The sequence below is a fragment of the Babylonia areolata genome, chromosome 4 (genome assembly GCF_041734735.1).
Source record: "Babylonia areolata isolate BAREFJ2019XMU chromosome 4, ASM4173473v1, whole genome shotgun sequence".
NCBI lineage: Eukaryota > Metazoa > Mollusca > Gastropoda > Neogastropoda > Buccinidae > Babylonia > Babylonia areolata.
The window spans coordinates 40,255,461-40,271,366 of NC_134879.1; the positions used below are offsets into that span (position 1 = coordinate 40,255,461).

At 42.7% G+C, this 15,906-nt stretch overlaps 1 protein-coding gene across 1 annotated transcript in view; it reads right to left on the reverse strand.

Moving 5' to 3' along the window:
- Positions 1-15,906, reverse strand: part of LOC143281175 (uncharacterized) — a 126,162-nt gene that overhangs the window by 108,096 nt on the left and 2,160 nt on the right. Inside the window, exons 2-12 of the mRNA XM_076586207.1 lie at positions 15,119-15,366; positions 13,376-14,202; positions 11,680-11,876; positions 10,834-10,940; positions 10,085-10,181; positions 8,668-8,734; positions 6,522-6,683; positions 5,715-5,750; positions 4,106-4,168; positions 2,724-2,927; positions 1,186-1,297 (exon numbers count right to left, since the gene is read on the reverse strand). Coding sequence (XP_076442322.1) covers positions 1,186-1,297; positions 2,724-2,927; positions 4,106-4,168; positions 5,715-5,750; positions 6,522-6,683; positions 8,668-8,734; positions 10,085-10,181; positions 10,834-10,940; positions 11,680-11,876; positions 13,376-14,202; positions 15,119-15,366 — 2,120 coding nt within the window. The remainder of the gene's footprint in view (positions 1-1,185; positions 1,298-2,723; positions 2,928-4,105; positions 4,169-5,714; positions 5,751-6,521; positions 6,684-8,667; positions 8,735-10,084; positions 10,182-10,833; positions 10,941-11,679; positions 11,877-13,375; positions 14,203-15,118; positions 15,367-15,906) is intronic.

Sequence of the window (15,906 nt, forward strand, 5' to 3'; positions counted from 1 at the left end):
AACATCTACGATGCAAAATCAGATAGCATAATGTAATCTGTAAAGGTGGCCAAACTAGCAGTTTTATCAAACCAGCAGTATACAGACAAACATCAGAGTAGGAAATTATTAGCAGTATAAAGACAAATAAACCAGCAGTATAAAGACAAACATCAGAGTTGACAAAATTAGCAGTATAAAGTCGAACAAACCAGCAGTATAAATAAAGATGAACATCAGTCACTTATCTAAAAAAAACAAAAAACACTTCAGTCTGAAACCTGTTTGCGATGGCAGAACCAGTATCAAAACAAAGATTATTGTTTGCCATATATTTTGTGTCTTTGGAAATCATGGTAGCAATAACTTAACTCTTTAAACCCTGCACCCAAGCAATGCTTGGCGGCTGAAATTCGTTTCATTAAAACTGTTTCCACATTCCCACATATGCATAGACTGGAAGCAAAGGGCACAAACTTATACAGTATTTCCAGATCTGTCCACATGTGTTAATTTTGAAGGAAAAAACAATCTATTTCAGTATATTTTCTGTGTTTTACTGTATTTGTAAGCCTGCTGCTGCTGTAGTGTCCCTAGGGTTGAATGGATTAAATGAGATAATGGTGACTTTATAGATTATTGCTTTCTTTTTCTCGTTATTGGAGCTCTCACATGCAAATACATTTCTTTTGAAAATAGCTTTTCAGTCTTCAAATGCTGCCTTCAGACATATGTGTTTTTAACAGCAAATAGGATTTATTGCTTCCAGGAGCGCTGTTGTCCAGTTTGAGAGGGTGGGGTGGGACTGGGAGATATGTGTGAGGGTGCGGATGGGTTAAGTGCAAAAAAAAAAGTGTGTGTGGGGGGGTTGTTGTTGTTTTATTTCCTGCATCAGTGTCTGTGTGATGCATAATGTAGAATAATGAATAGTAGAGCTTGATACATATATGCGTGAATGGTGGCGGGTGGTTGTTGTGTTTCTTTTGGGAAGGGGTGGGGGAGGTTGGTTGGTTGTTTTTTGTTATTGTTTTTTGTTTTGTTTCTTGTTGTTTTTTAGTAAGTGCCAAGAGTTAAGCTAAGATTGTGTGTCAGGAACAGCCAACACTATCACTAGCATTGTGTACGAAACACACAGACACACAGATGCTCACAGACAGACAGAGACTCACACACACACACACACACACACACACACACACACACTACCCATCAGCCTTGTCCTGGGCAGCAGACCCCTCAGACAGTGTTTCCTCAATGCGATGCTCCACCTTGGAGCGCAGAGACCGCCGCTGTCCTTTGGAATAGCCTGTGGGCCTGCCTGCAGGCAGCAACAAGGCACATTATCGTCATCATCATCATCATTGCTATCATCATCATTGTCACTGCTATCAACACCATCATCATCATCATTGCTATCATCATCATTGTCACTGCTATCAACACCATCATCATCATCATTGCTATCATCATCATAACTGTCGTCATGATTGTCGTCATCATCATTATCATCAGCATCAACACTGTTGTTTGTAGTGATAAGAAACTCTAGGGAGAGCTGGACAGTACAAGGTCTTCAGAGAAGGAGCCCCCCTCAATCAAGCGTTTCGGCCCTTAATTCCTTACACTTTAAGGCGGCCGGGCTGCACCCAGGTCATGACCCCTGGATGCCCTTGTATTGCCGCCTCATTTTTGTTCCAGATCTGGTAGTAGTAGTAGCAGCAACAGCAGTAGAAGTAGTATCATCATCATTATCATCATCATTATTATCTTTATTATTATTATTATCATTGTTGCATACTGCCCAGCTGACCACAAAGGGCTATATCAGGGATGAACACGCTCTCAATATCAATCCTGTAGAACCAGAAAACAGAAATCTGGGCACAAGTACAGTCACATCCATGCACATGAACTTTGGTCATGCCTCAGATGTTGACCATTCCATCCATCTGTGACCAAAAGATTAAATAAGTGTCCTGATTACAAACATGAGAATACCTAATTCACAAATTATGTATGACAACAGTCACACAAAACAAAAAAATGCCAGCAGGCAACTCGCACGTCCTCGGCACAAATAAGAATACAACATAGAAAGAATGACCAATTATCACACCCAGAAAGAGACAAGCTCACAAAATCATGGTTTTCTACCAAATATTTTTACCCCAGGAACAAGACAGTTTTGCTACAGCTTACATCCTTTGGTCTATTTTTGTATCAAAAATCTTGTATCAGTTTTGGCTATTCCATCTGAGCAAAATCTGAAAAAAAGAGTTGTAATAGAAGAACTCTCTCTCACACACACACACACACACACACACACACACACACACACACAACCATACACGCACACAGACGGGCACAACAGCTGAATGGTTAAAGCATTAGACTTTCAATCTGAGGGTCTTGGGTCTGAATCTCGGCAATGGCGCCTGGTGGGTAAGAGTGCAGATTTTTCTGATCTCCCAGATCAATATATGAGCAGACCTGCTAGTACTTGAACCCCCTCAGTGTGTATAAACACGCAGAAAATCAAATACGTACATTAAAGATCCTGTAATCCATGTCAGCGTTCGATGGATTATGGAAACAAGAACATACCCAACATGCACACCCCAGAAAATGGAGTATGGCTACCTGCATGGCAGGGTAAATAAATAAAATGGTCATACACATAAATGCCATTAAAGGTCAGCATAAATACCGTTGGACATCACAGAAAGAAGAAGACAACTCCTTACTTGACAGTTCTGCCAAGAAAGATTCCCTTTCATCCTCTGCCATCAGGGCAGACAACTCCTCAGACACACCACTGCCAACATCACTGTCCCTGTCTGCAGTTACGTCCCTTCTGTCAGCAGTTACGCCCCTCTTTCCTGCCTTCCGTTCAGCCTGTTTTCCTGAACCCTGCGTTTCTGGGGTGTCTTCAGAGGCTGTGTCTCCACCTGTAAGTATAGACACAATACTGTTTGACACTGTTTATAGAATGGTAGGAAGGAAGAAATTCTGTTTCACGTCCCATCACATATACTGGTGATTGTGGACATCTGATTAACTCATTCAACACTGCACGCAGGTGCCATTGATCGTCATTCTGCGCATGAGCCCAACTAATAGTCGGACGGAGAAACCCGTTCACTTAAATCAGTTTGTTAGCTCATCATTTTGCATTAAACTGCAAGGGAAGGGAAGAAACTGGAACTTAACTTCCTTTCACACAGGCACACGAAGTTTCACTCCAAAAATCAAATGATTTGGGTGTTTTTTATCCAGTTTTCTGCATCAACATAGCAAAACATTAAAGGCTTACTGCACTGGAAGTGCTCAATGAAAGTATGTTGGTCTCAAGCAGCAAATTCGATCCAGATAATGATGACTTGACTTATAATTCATCCGATAATTCTTGGGAAAAAGAAGGAGATTAAATCAGCAACCTGTGTGGACAAAGAAGCGGAACATTTGAATCAAGAAGATGGCCCACAACCTTCAACATCAACAGGAGCTGACATTTTACTTTGGCTGTTTTTCATTTAAAGTTACAAGCAAAATATTGCATCCCTTGTCTTGAGACTTCAGCAACTTGTGTCAAAATTATATTTCAATCATAATGTGAAGTTTGGTAGCTACTGGTTGAGCAGTTGCTACAACATTGTGCCTGAAGTGAAGCACCCCTCCTCATTGAAGCAGCCAGAATTAATTAAAAAAAATGAAGAGAGGAAGGGAACAGTTATGCATAATGAGCTGGAGAAAACAGGATCGATGGAGGGTGTAATCAAAGATGAAAGTTTGATTTATTTTTAAGTATGATTTACTTAACGGACTTCAAAAAAGGGAAGTCCATAAAGAAACAACTGATAATCAATGCAACATTTTTTTTTAAATCAACAGTCCCAGTAACTCTAGATGACACCCTTTCAAGCAAAATAAGATTAAAATGGTAAGGTCGTTATGTTTGCAAGTTAGGTCTTCATGTTTTCAAAAAGTGGGCATACATACGTGCATTCATATACACACATACATACATGCATTCACACACACACATACATACATACATGAATTTATACACACACATTCACAAGTAATACACCATCATAAACATGCACACAAACATACGTCTATATACCTGCTCCTTCTGTCTGACTTCGGATCCTGATTCTTCTGCGCACTCTGCCACCTTTTGATGGAGCTGGAACAGACAGATAACGGAGCAGTAAGTTTCCCTTTCCCTTTTCAAATATAACAGAGCAGTAAGTTTCCCTTTCCCTTTTCAAAGATAACAGAGCAGTAAGTTTCCCTTTCCCTTTTCAAAGATAACAGAGCAGTAAGTTTCCCTTTCCCTTTTCAAAGATAACAGAGCAGTAAGTTTCCATTTTCAGATAACAGAGCAGTAAGCTTCCATTTCGCTTTTCAAAGATAACAGAGCAGTAAGTTTCCATTTCCTTTTTCAAAGATAACAGAGCAGTAAGTTTCCCTTTCCCTTTTCAAAGAAAACAGAGCAGTAAGTTTCCATTTCCCTTTTCAAAAACAGAGCAGTAAGTTTCCCTTTCCCTTTTCAAAGAAAACAGAGCAGTAAGTTTCCATTTCCTTTTTCAAGAACAGAGCAGTAAGTTTCCATTTCCCTTTTCAATAACAGAGCAGTAAGTTTCCATTTCCTTTTTCAATAACAGAGCAGTAAGTTTCCATTTTCAGATAACAGAGCAGTAAGTTTCCATTTCCCTTTCCTCAGTAAATCAGCACTGCTTATGAACCAGTTCATGTGTTACACAAACCTCACTGAGAAAAACACATTTCACAGAACTACATCTTCAGTTCAAGCATTAAGTCATTTTTCCATGAACATGAAAACAGAAATGCTTTGGGAAAATAATGATGACATAAGATTTGTCTCACTAAATAGTACATGTTCAGATTTGTGAAGAGACAGACTAATAAATATCTTCCTTTAAGTTTAACTCTTTCACCACTAATAGCAACTTTACCACCATAAGAAACTTTTGTCAACATTGAGGGGTCATTTTAAAAGGACTGTTTTTCACAGTGTAATGAAGCTTGACAGCTACAGCTAAATTTCCTGTGCAATAGGAAACTGACTAACCTTCCCCCCTCAGCTTAGTTTGAAGTTAATAACTCCACTAAACTGTTCTGTTACGAACTGAATCATATGACAGAGAGCGTCGAGTCTAAAATATTTGGCACTGGGGAGTGTTTTTGACACAGAAACTTGGCGATGAAAGAGTTAAATCAAGCACTATTGTGAAGTGGCTAGCATCATGGCTGATGACTGGGAGGCCATGTGTTTAAGCACCATTAGAAATGGGGGGTTTTATCAGTCCATGACCAGCTCCTATCCAGAGCTGAGTGTGTTAATGGCTCATATGGGAAGACGGACACACCATCAAGGGTCATCCACTTCACAGATGCGTCTTTGGGAGAGTTGCTCAATTTTCGTGACCAACACTGCAGGTGTGTGTCTCTCTGGCCTGGTTGATGTCAGGATATATTTCGAGAGTACAGCCTTGTCAAGCAGTTCCACACCTAAATGAACCCTTATAACAGCATCTCTATCACCCCCCCTATCACCATTCATCAAACTATGGAAAGCAAAACATCCCAAATTATGGGACACACACACACACACACACACACACACACACACACACATGCGCACACACACACACACACACACACATCTCTTTAACAGACAGAAGAGACAACAGCAACCAGTGAATTACCTTTTCCGTCCTCTTGCCCTCTCTGTGTCTGTCCATCTGTCACATCACAAAAACACATCAGCTAATGCTTCCATGTAGATACTGGTCATCATTTCCCTGGACTTCAAGACATTGTGCACGGTATCATTGAAAAAAAAGAGAAAGAAGTGCGATATGTAATACACATGTGCATGCTTGCGTGTGTGTGCATGTGTGTGCGCGTGTGTGTGCATGTGTGTGCGCGCGCATGTGTGTATGTGTGCGCACCAATTTTTATGCATGTTTCAGTGTGTGTGCGCACATGAGCCTGTACACGTTTCTCAGCATCTAAATGTAGAAAATGTAACATGATGTCCCTAAAAAAAACATTCTCCAGACCAGAAGACATTCCCCCAGGCATTTTCAACCAGTTATCCAGCCAAACCCTTCCCTCACAGCATTCAAGGAATGTAAGGTATGTGGATTTCTCTTAAGATATAATCAAGCTGGCTTGAACTGACCTGACCTGATCTCACAACTTAATTTAAGTTAATAAAATTTGAAAAGGGTGTGTACCTTTAGATACATATAAAACATACTTGTCAGTAAGTTTAAGTTTGATTTGTTTTGTTGCAAATCATTACTATCAGTGGGCGTGTGTGTGTGTACATGTGTGTGTGTGTGGTTTTGCGTGTTTTGGAGACATTCTAGGACTGAAGTTGTGATTCAATGAGCATGTATTGTTATTGTATCCTCCACACCCCAAAAGGGGAAAAAAGATTAAATTTCTTTGAATCTTTGAATGACTTGTTGACTTGACCTGAGTGACCTGACCCGACCTGACCTTACCCCTGTGAGTGGCGGCGGCAGAAGACAACAGATCGTCGGTGTCCCTGAGGGTGGTGACAATGGTGTGCAGCTCCATGTAGGCCAGCATCCAGTCCACCCCCCTGCCCCTGACGTTGGCCCCCCGCACCAGCTGGGGAACGTTGTCCAGCCCCTCCTTCTCCCCTGGACACCAACCGTGGATAGATAGACAGATGTATGACAGTCATGTCCAACTGTGACCACCAGAACAGCAGAGGAGGCAACTGCTGTCCCAACTATCTGGGCTAGAATTTAATTATAGTGGAGAGTGTCTTGCCCAAGTTACATCCCCACTCTCCCAGCCAAGAGGGTTTTAGGACAGTCGGCATTTGGATGGTTCCCAAAGGCCAACTAGCCCCTAAGGCTGCAGCACTAAGAGCCAGTGCAACTGCGCCTCCTAGTTTGAGAGTCACTGTCCTTCACAAATGACAAAGCTTTAAAAGATTTCCCATAGAGATAGATACAGAAACTTATATATAGCGCCTATCCTCGGTCGGAGACCAAGCTCTGAGTGCTTTATAAACATGGGGTCATTTACACAACAGGCTGGCTACCTGGGTAGAGCATGCAGGGCAAAAACAGTTACATCATTCATTTACCTCGATATCATGGGTAGGGTGACAACAGCTGCATCACTCAGTTAACTTGCAAAAAAGATTTCTAAAATATGTCTGTGTGTGTGGCGCTACACTCTGGTGTCATGCTCTCCCAAGGGAGAGAAGCCCTAAGTTCACAAATAGGAATCTGTGCAATACAATACAATGCAATGCAATGCAATACAACCCAATGCAATGCAATGCAATACAACCCAATGCAATGCAATACAATAGAAAAGAAAGAAGTTAGTTGCTTCCTATGATAAGTTTCACAAATGCTAATTAACAACTTCAAACATAAATTGTGCTGCACACAAACACACCCACATCCACACACACACCCAGCCAAACCCACACACACCCACACCCACACACACAACCTCTCCTTTAGTTTCTACTGCCTGCTTTATGTTCAAATAATACAGACAACAATCATATGTGCAATAGTAAAATAGAGTCAAAAACTAAGGTCTATGAAAAATAAAAAGAAAGAAAAAGAAAAAGCTGAAGAGATGGAGGAGGTTGAGAGAGAGAGACAGACATACAGATTACTAAAACAAGGTCCTCCTAAACCAGCCACACACACTCCCCTCACACACCTCGTTCCAGCAGACAGCATCAATCCACTGAGCCCTACAGTGTTTACACCTTGGCCAGTATGCCCATCATGGAAGGTTTAACTGTGCAGCAGTAAATTGTTGGGTACTTAATTCAAAACCCAATAACTTTAAAAGTAGCTCAGCAACATGAGGCAAACTTCGTACAGTTAACACCCAGCGTTTGTTTTATACCTTGTCAGGCCATTTGGATAGCAATTTCTATCATAACATCTTATTAAATTCTGAAATCAAACATAATTAAAGTCCATCAAACTCGACTTTGTTTTCAGTGAAAATGGTTTCTTCTTCACCATCATAATACTGATGTCATTCAATATTTTCTAAAAATTGAACTGTGTTATTGTTTTTTCAAACATTGAAATCACTGTCTAAAACTGCAAGCATTTCATCAAGTTCTTGCTCTGCAGTGAAACACACTGATGTCTGGTCATACATAGCAACAAAAAACTGCAGAAATTACTGGAAACTGATTGAATGCTGTTTAAACTTTGCCAAGTAATCTATACGAATCTTAGCCATAGTTACCTTCCAAATCAAGATGGATATGTGTGCAGCTTACAAGCAGTAAAAACTGGTTTCATGATAAGATTCACAGACCGAACATTGCTCAGGTGCAGGCAGGAAAAACTGGCAGTTTAGTTCAGTTCAGTTACTCAAGGAGGCATCAATGCATTCGGACAAATCCATATACGCTAAACCACATCTGCAAAGCAGATGCCTGACCAGCAACATAACCCAACATGCTTTGTCAGGCCTTGAGGGAAAAAGAAAAAAGAAACATAAACAAATGCATGGATAAGTCATACAGCTGGCTGGAAATGCCCATAAATCACTAAGGTGCAGGGAAGAATGAGTTAAAGCATGCCACACATCTAGTCAGTCACAAACACACCCCCTCACAGCCTCACCCACCTAGTTCCAGACACTTGACAATCCACAGGTCGTCCATGGCACAAAGGTACCGCCACCTGCGACACACCTGTACACAGCACAATAAACATCACATTACACATCACTATACAGGTAGATTGGGGATGGGGGGGTGGGGGGCAGAACAGCCAAATAGATACAGCACTGGACTTTCAATCTGAGCATCTGGGGTTCAAATCCCAGTCATGGCATCTGGTGGGTTAAAGGTAGAGATTTTCTTTTCTGATCTCCCAGGTCAACAGACATGCAAACCTTCTAGTGCCTGAACCCCCTTCTTGTGTGTAAGCATGCAGAAGATCAAATGTGCATGTTTAAGATCCTGTAATTCGTATCAGTATTTGGTGGGTTATGGAAACAATAACATTTCCACAGCACAGAAGTACAACATTAATACAGAAGCTAAAACTCGATGATCATATAACAACATGTAACTGGATAGCCTCCCACACTAACTATCCAGACTTGTGGACTGGATGAATGAGGAATGACATTCACAAATAACAAGACCTCTACCTGAGAGTGAGAGTGTCAACCATTGTGACAATACAGAGCAGCTCAGTAATCAAACAGAATACAGGACAACAATCAACGGAAATTAACTTGAAAGTATCAAAGAAATATTGTTTCCCTTTATTTGCAAGAATGATTTCCCACAAGACCTCAGTTCAAGACAAAACTGCCTCTATCAGAATATGTGTGGCCGTTCACTAGAAATTAACTGAAAAGAATTAATACACGATTTCTCTTTACTTACTTGTCTTGATACTGTTTCCAACAGGCTACAAACATGGTCATGATTTAAAGGTAAAGTTTTGACTTTTGTCTGAAAACAGTACTCTTCAAAACTCTTAAATCAAAATACACATGTATCTATCACATATCAAGTCCAGTGCTCAACAAAGTATACTTTTGCAAAACAAAGAAAGAGAAGAAAGGGAGGATGACAGAGACAGACAGACAGACTCAGTTTCAGTTTCTCAAGGAGGTGTCACTGCGTTCAGACAAATCCATATACGCTACATCACATCTGCTTAGAAGATGCTCGACCAGCAACATAACCCAACACGCTCAGTTGGGCCTTGAGAGTATGATTTTTTGTTTGTGTACCTACCTGAGTGGATTTCTTCTACAGAATTTTGCCAGAGGACATTAATTTTGTTGCCATGGGTTCTTTTTCAGTGCGCCAAGTGCATGCTACACACAGGATCACTTCTTTTTTTTTCTATCTCTCTCTTCGGAACGACTAGATGCCCAGTTCAATTTTTCAGCCAAGCATGGGAGAAAGGGTGAGAGTGGGATTTGAACCCAGACCCTCATGGGCTCTGTGTTGGTAGGCGAGCATCTTAACCATTATGCCACCTTCCTCCCTGGACACAGACTGACAGAGAGAACCAGTTACCTGAGCAGCATTGAGGATATCCTTTGGGGCCAGGTGAGACAACACATACAGCAGCAGTTTATCTGGCAGACGGTTGATGTCGCAGGTGTCTCGCAATCTGCGCACCAATCATCGCAATTAGTAATGAGACAAAAAAAAAAAAAAAAAGAAACTAAACAAAACACACACTCTCTCTCTCTGTCTCTCTCTCTCTCTCTCACAAGATTCCAAGATTTTAATTAACCTGTGAATCCCACTGGGGCATGGTGGATTTAAGAAAACAACAATTAAAAACATAACTACATTTATAATTATGTCTGTACCAATTAAGGTAAAATAAGTGTCAACATTCCATTCTCTGCATGAAACAGTCCAAAACAACAACTAAGTTTAAATGAATTTACTGCCCCTGATTCCAAACACACACACACACACACACACACACACACACACACACACAAACACATACAACACCCACCCACCCACACACTTGACACCCACCCACACCCACCCACACCTACATCCCCACCCACATCCACACACGCACACATGCACAACACACACACACACACACCACCAAACACAAACATTCACACACCTGAAACACACACGACCACACACGAACACACACACACACAGACACACACACAACACACACACACACACACACAAAACACGCACACACACACACACACACACACACACACACATACACACAAAACACGCACACACACACACACACACACACACACACACACATGCTGACTGACTTCTGGTGGAGGTAGAGGACAAGGGACTCCAGCACGTCCCCACTGCAGACCTTGAGGACCTCCTTCAGCAGGGACAGCCGTTCGTGGGTCTCCCACTGCTGCAGCCACTGTCACACATACACAAAGCAAGTCATGGGGCTGTGTGTGTCACTTTGTTCCCACATGCAAGCATTAACTGAGAGCATGTGTGTGTGCATGCTTGCATGTGTGTGTGTGAGTGAGGAGTTTGGGAGTGGGGCAAGAGGATTGTGACATGGTCACACAGGGGCCATAACATAATCAGAGAGATGGTTTAGCTGGATGGGGAGGTTGAATGGGTGGATGTGTATGATTGTTTCAGGGGGCTGGGAGATGTGTGTGTGTGTGTGTGTGTTGTGTGTGTGTGTGTGTGTGTGTGTGTGTGTGCGTGTGTGTGTGTGTGTGTGTGTGTGTGTGTGTGTGTGTGTGTGTGTGTGCATGTGCATGCGTGTGTCTAAGTGTGTGGTGGAGGTGAGGAGATGTTTATATTCAAGTGTGTGTCTGTATGTGTATGTGTGTATGTGTATGCATGTTTGTCTGTGTATGTCTGAGACTCTGTGTGTCTGTATACATGTATATAGAAAGAATAACAAGAAAAAAACATGGATGTATTCAATGTGAAAAAAGAAACCATTCTTAACATCTAACTATAGTACTACATAAAAAAAAAGAAAACAAAAATGTTCAGAAATACAGGCAACAAAAATCAGTCCACAAACACACACACACACACAAACACACACACTCTACCACCCCAAATCCACCCACACCCACACACCCACCCACATAACCTCCCCCTCCTCCCTATCCCCTCCCCCACACACACACCTGATAGACTGCAGCCAGCTGTTCCCTAAAGGACGATGACAGTTCCTGTTTCTGCGCTGACTGAAGCTGCACCGTGTGCGGCAGGTCGCCGGACCACCAGCACCGGTTCTTGTAGAACCGCTGAACCGGCACCGGCACCTGGCCCACCCCCATCGGCCTCTGCACTGGACCGGTTCTAATGGTGCGCCGCATGGGTCCTGAGCAGTGCGGACAGAAATTGGATGATGTTGGTGACATGTGTTGTGTTGTGTTGTATTGTGTTGTATTGTACTGCACTTGATTGTATTGTATTATGTTGTGTTGTCTTGTTTTGTATTGCCTTGCCTTGTGTTGTCTTGTTTTGTATTGCATTGCCTTGTGTTGTCTTGTTTTTTTATTGCCTTGCCTTGTGTTGTCTTGTTTTATATTGCCTTGCCTTGTGTTGTCTTGTTTTTTATTGCTTTGCCTTGTGTTGCGTTGTCTTGTTTTGTATTGCTTTGCCTTGTGTTGTGTTGTCTTGTTTTGTATTGCCTTGCCTTGTGTTGTCTTGTTTTGTATTGCTTTGCCTTGCGTTGTGTTGTCTTGTTTTGTATTGCCTTGCCTCGTGTTGCCTTGCGTTGTGTTGTGTTGTGTTGCGTTGCGTTGTGTTGTGTTGCATTGTGTTTTCTTGTCTTGTCACCCTGTCTCATCATCTGGTCTTGTTGCACTGTATTGCACTGCATTGCATTGCATTGTATTTTATTGTGTTGTACTACTCATTTTGTCACAACAGATTATTCAGGCTGCTCTCCCCAGGGAGAGTGCGTCACTACACTGTGAGTGCCATCCCAATTCTCAGGTATTTTTTCTGGCTACAATTTTATTTGTCTTCCTATCGAACCAGAATTTTCTACAGAATTTTGCCCAGGTCAACCCTTTTGTTGCCATGTGTTCTTTTAAGTGCATGCTGCACAAGAGACCTCAGTTTATCATCTCATCCAAATGACTAGCATCCAGACCACCACTCAAGGTCTAGTGGAGGGGGAAAAAATACTGGCGACTGTGGGATTTGAACTAGTGCACTCAGATTCTCTCGCTTCCTAGGTGGAGGTGTTACCACTAGGCCAACAATCCACTAAATCAGTGTGCACACACCACTGTCATCAATAATAGTTCCAAAAGTGACTGACAACTGTGCCATTGATAAAGTGATGTGGAACAGAAATGGGACTTTTCTTGAAGTCAATAACAATTTCCTGAAGTCAGTAACCATTTCCTTCATTTTTTTAAACATTTAAGTATAAGTAGTTCTCCTTCCACCTGGAGGAAAAAAATCTCAACTTGTTCAAAAACAGAGTTAGAAAGATCTTTAAGCATGCAGAGACGTTCATTTGTACACATGCAAGTTCACATGCATTCTTTGTATGGGCATGTTAATGCTCACACATATATCATTAGCTGATCAATCATCCCCCCGTCTCAAAGAAACAAAAACAAACATGAAAATTTTTATACAAGACTGAACTGAAATAAATCAACGAATCTATCAAGCAATGTGATAAGAAACTCTAGGTAGAGCTGGCCAACACAAGGTCTTCAGAGAAGAAGCCCTTAACTCCTTACACTCTAAGGGGGCCAGGCCGCATCCAGGTCATGATAATCTGACAGCTTCTTAACAGGGAGGGAAAATTCTTTCTTTCCTTTTTTTTCCAGAGATCTACCAAATCTGTCCACATACCTAATGTTGAGATTTTCTCTCTGAAGAAGAAGTCAGGGGTGCTGGCAGCACTGGAGGCGAAGGCACTGTATCGGTACCGACTGGAACCGCTGCGACGACTCTGTCGCGATGTGGGGGTGAACAAGATCCGACCCCCAAGAAACTGTGCGGAGGTGTTCCGTGACCTGTCAGCTCTCTTTCCGCTCGACGACCGCAGAATACCTGGACGGCCATTACCTGAAGAGGTGGGAGGAGGTGGGTGTTGAGATATTTCCACATTTTTAACCACTGCAGATGAAAGATCACTGGTCTGTGGTGGATCATCAGTTGAAACAATCTCCACTTTTGCTGTACCGTGATCAGCAGACTTGCTTTCTTCACTTCCTGGTTTGCTGGATTCTGTGATCATTTCTGCCTTCATGATGTTGCCCAGCTTATCTGCCATGGAAACCTCCCCCAAGGCAGCCACCAGGACAGCCGATGACACCATGCTGGCGTACTGATCTATGTCCAAACAGCGTGTCATCTTCTCTGGCTTCCCACCCTGCCCTTCGTCATTCTCCTGTGTCTTGAGGTCGCTCTCGCTCTCCTGTGATAATGTTTTGACTGCTGAATCTTGAGGGGTTTTGAGTCTGTCCTTGTCAGTGTCCTGGGATGTTTTGGCGGGTAACTGTTCAGACGTGGTGATGCGGGGGATCTTGTGAGCGGAGGACTTGAAGGAAGCGGAGCTCTTTGTGCTGGGCGTGATGGGCAGCAAGGCAGATTTTCGCCGCGACACAGCCAGGGGATCACGATGGCGCATGGGTTCTAGGGTGGTGGCCAGGATTTCCAGCTGGGGCAGTGTGCATCTGAAATGTTGAGAAACAGGTTCAGAAAGTGTGTGTGTGTGTGTATGTGTGTGTGTGTGTTTGTGTCTTGTCTGTCTGTCTGTGTCTCTGTGTGTATGAGTGTGGGTGGGAGGGTGGGTGGGTTTGAGAGAGAGAGAGAGAGAGAGAGAGAGAGAGAGAGTGTGTGTGTGTGTGTGTGTGTGAGCGTGATTTTCATGTGTCGTTGTGTCTGTGAGATAAAGAGAGAGAGAGAGAGAGTTGGAGAGTGAATGGGGGAAACAGAAAGACAGAAACAGATGGTTTATCTAATGTGTATAGAAAGAAAAAGAGGTAAATAGAGATTAAAGAGTCTTGCAGCATGTGACAGGTTTTTCTTTTTCTGTACTCTGTGTGTTAATCTTAATCTGTACACTTCCTCTCTGCATCATCTGCATGTGTAAACTTTAGGTATAAATTCAACTCATTCAAGACCACACCAACTAATGTATACTATATACACATACAACTGACTCCACCACAAGCATGTGCACGTGCACGTGCACGCACACACACACACATTTAATGTCTATATACACATAGATTGACTCCACTACAAGTGCACACACACACACACACACACACACACACACACACACACACACACACACACACACACAACTCACACACACACACAACCCACCCACCACCTTCCCATTTACACACACACAAACACACACACCATCGCTTTTCACCCCTCAGTACACACACACACTCACACACACACTACCTGCTGATGGTACTGTACAGCAGCACTTTGTGTTGCCAGGGCTGCCAGGACTGGACACACACACATGCACACACACCCAACCAGCCCCCATCCGACGCCCCACCCCCACCCACACACACCATCGCTTTTAACCGCTCAGCACACACACACACACACACACACACACACTACCTGTTGACAATACTGTAGAGCAGCACTTTATGTTGCCAGGGCTGCCAGGACTGGACCCAGTCGGTGACTGTCCTGTAGATGTGCTGGTTGTTGAGGGTGGAGAAGCTGTGCACGCCCACAGCGGGAGCAGAGGAGTGCTTCACCGGGGGCAGGTGCACCGCCCCCTCAAAGTTCCCAAAGCGCAGACCCTGGGCCGGACGTACGGCGAACCCCCGGGTCTGCTCTATGGGGGTGATAGTGGACGGCATCTGTACACACACACACACAGCATAACTGTCTGGAATTCTCTTCTTCTGGATCTCTCTGTCACTTACTAATTCTGTCCTCTTTCAAAACAATTTTTGAAAACCCACCTGTTCAAACAGGTCTTTGGGTGTGATGAAGTATGGCTGTTTGCCTGCAACCTTCCTCCTCCTCCCGCCCACCCCATTGTGTGTGTGTGTGTGTGTGTGTGTGTGTGTGTGTAATTGTTCATATCTGCAATTTGTAGTATTGTCTTGGTGTATATATGTGTATATATATATATATATATATATATATATATGTGTGTGTGTGTGTGTGTGTGTGTGTGTGTGTACATATACATGTTGTTTTTTCATGTGCAAAGGTATGTTATTATGCACTATTGTATATGTGCTGTTTCATGTGAGGCACTTATAGCCCATTATATAGGGAGTTTGCAACATATAAGTACTATCTATTATTATCATTATTACTCTGATCAGTTCAATCATCAGTTATATTGTGTTGTGTTGTACTGTGTTAAGTTGTGTTGTGTTACGCTGCTT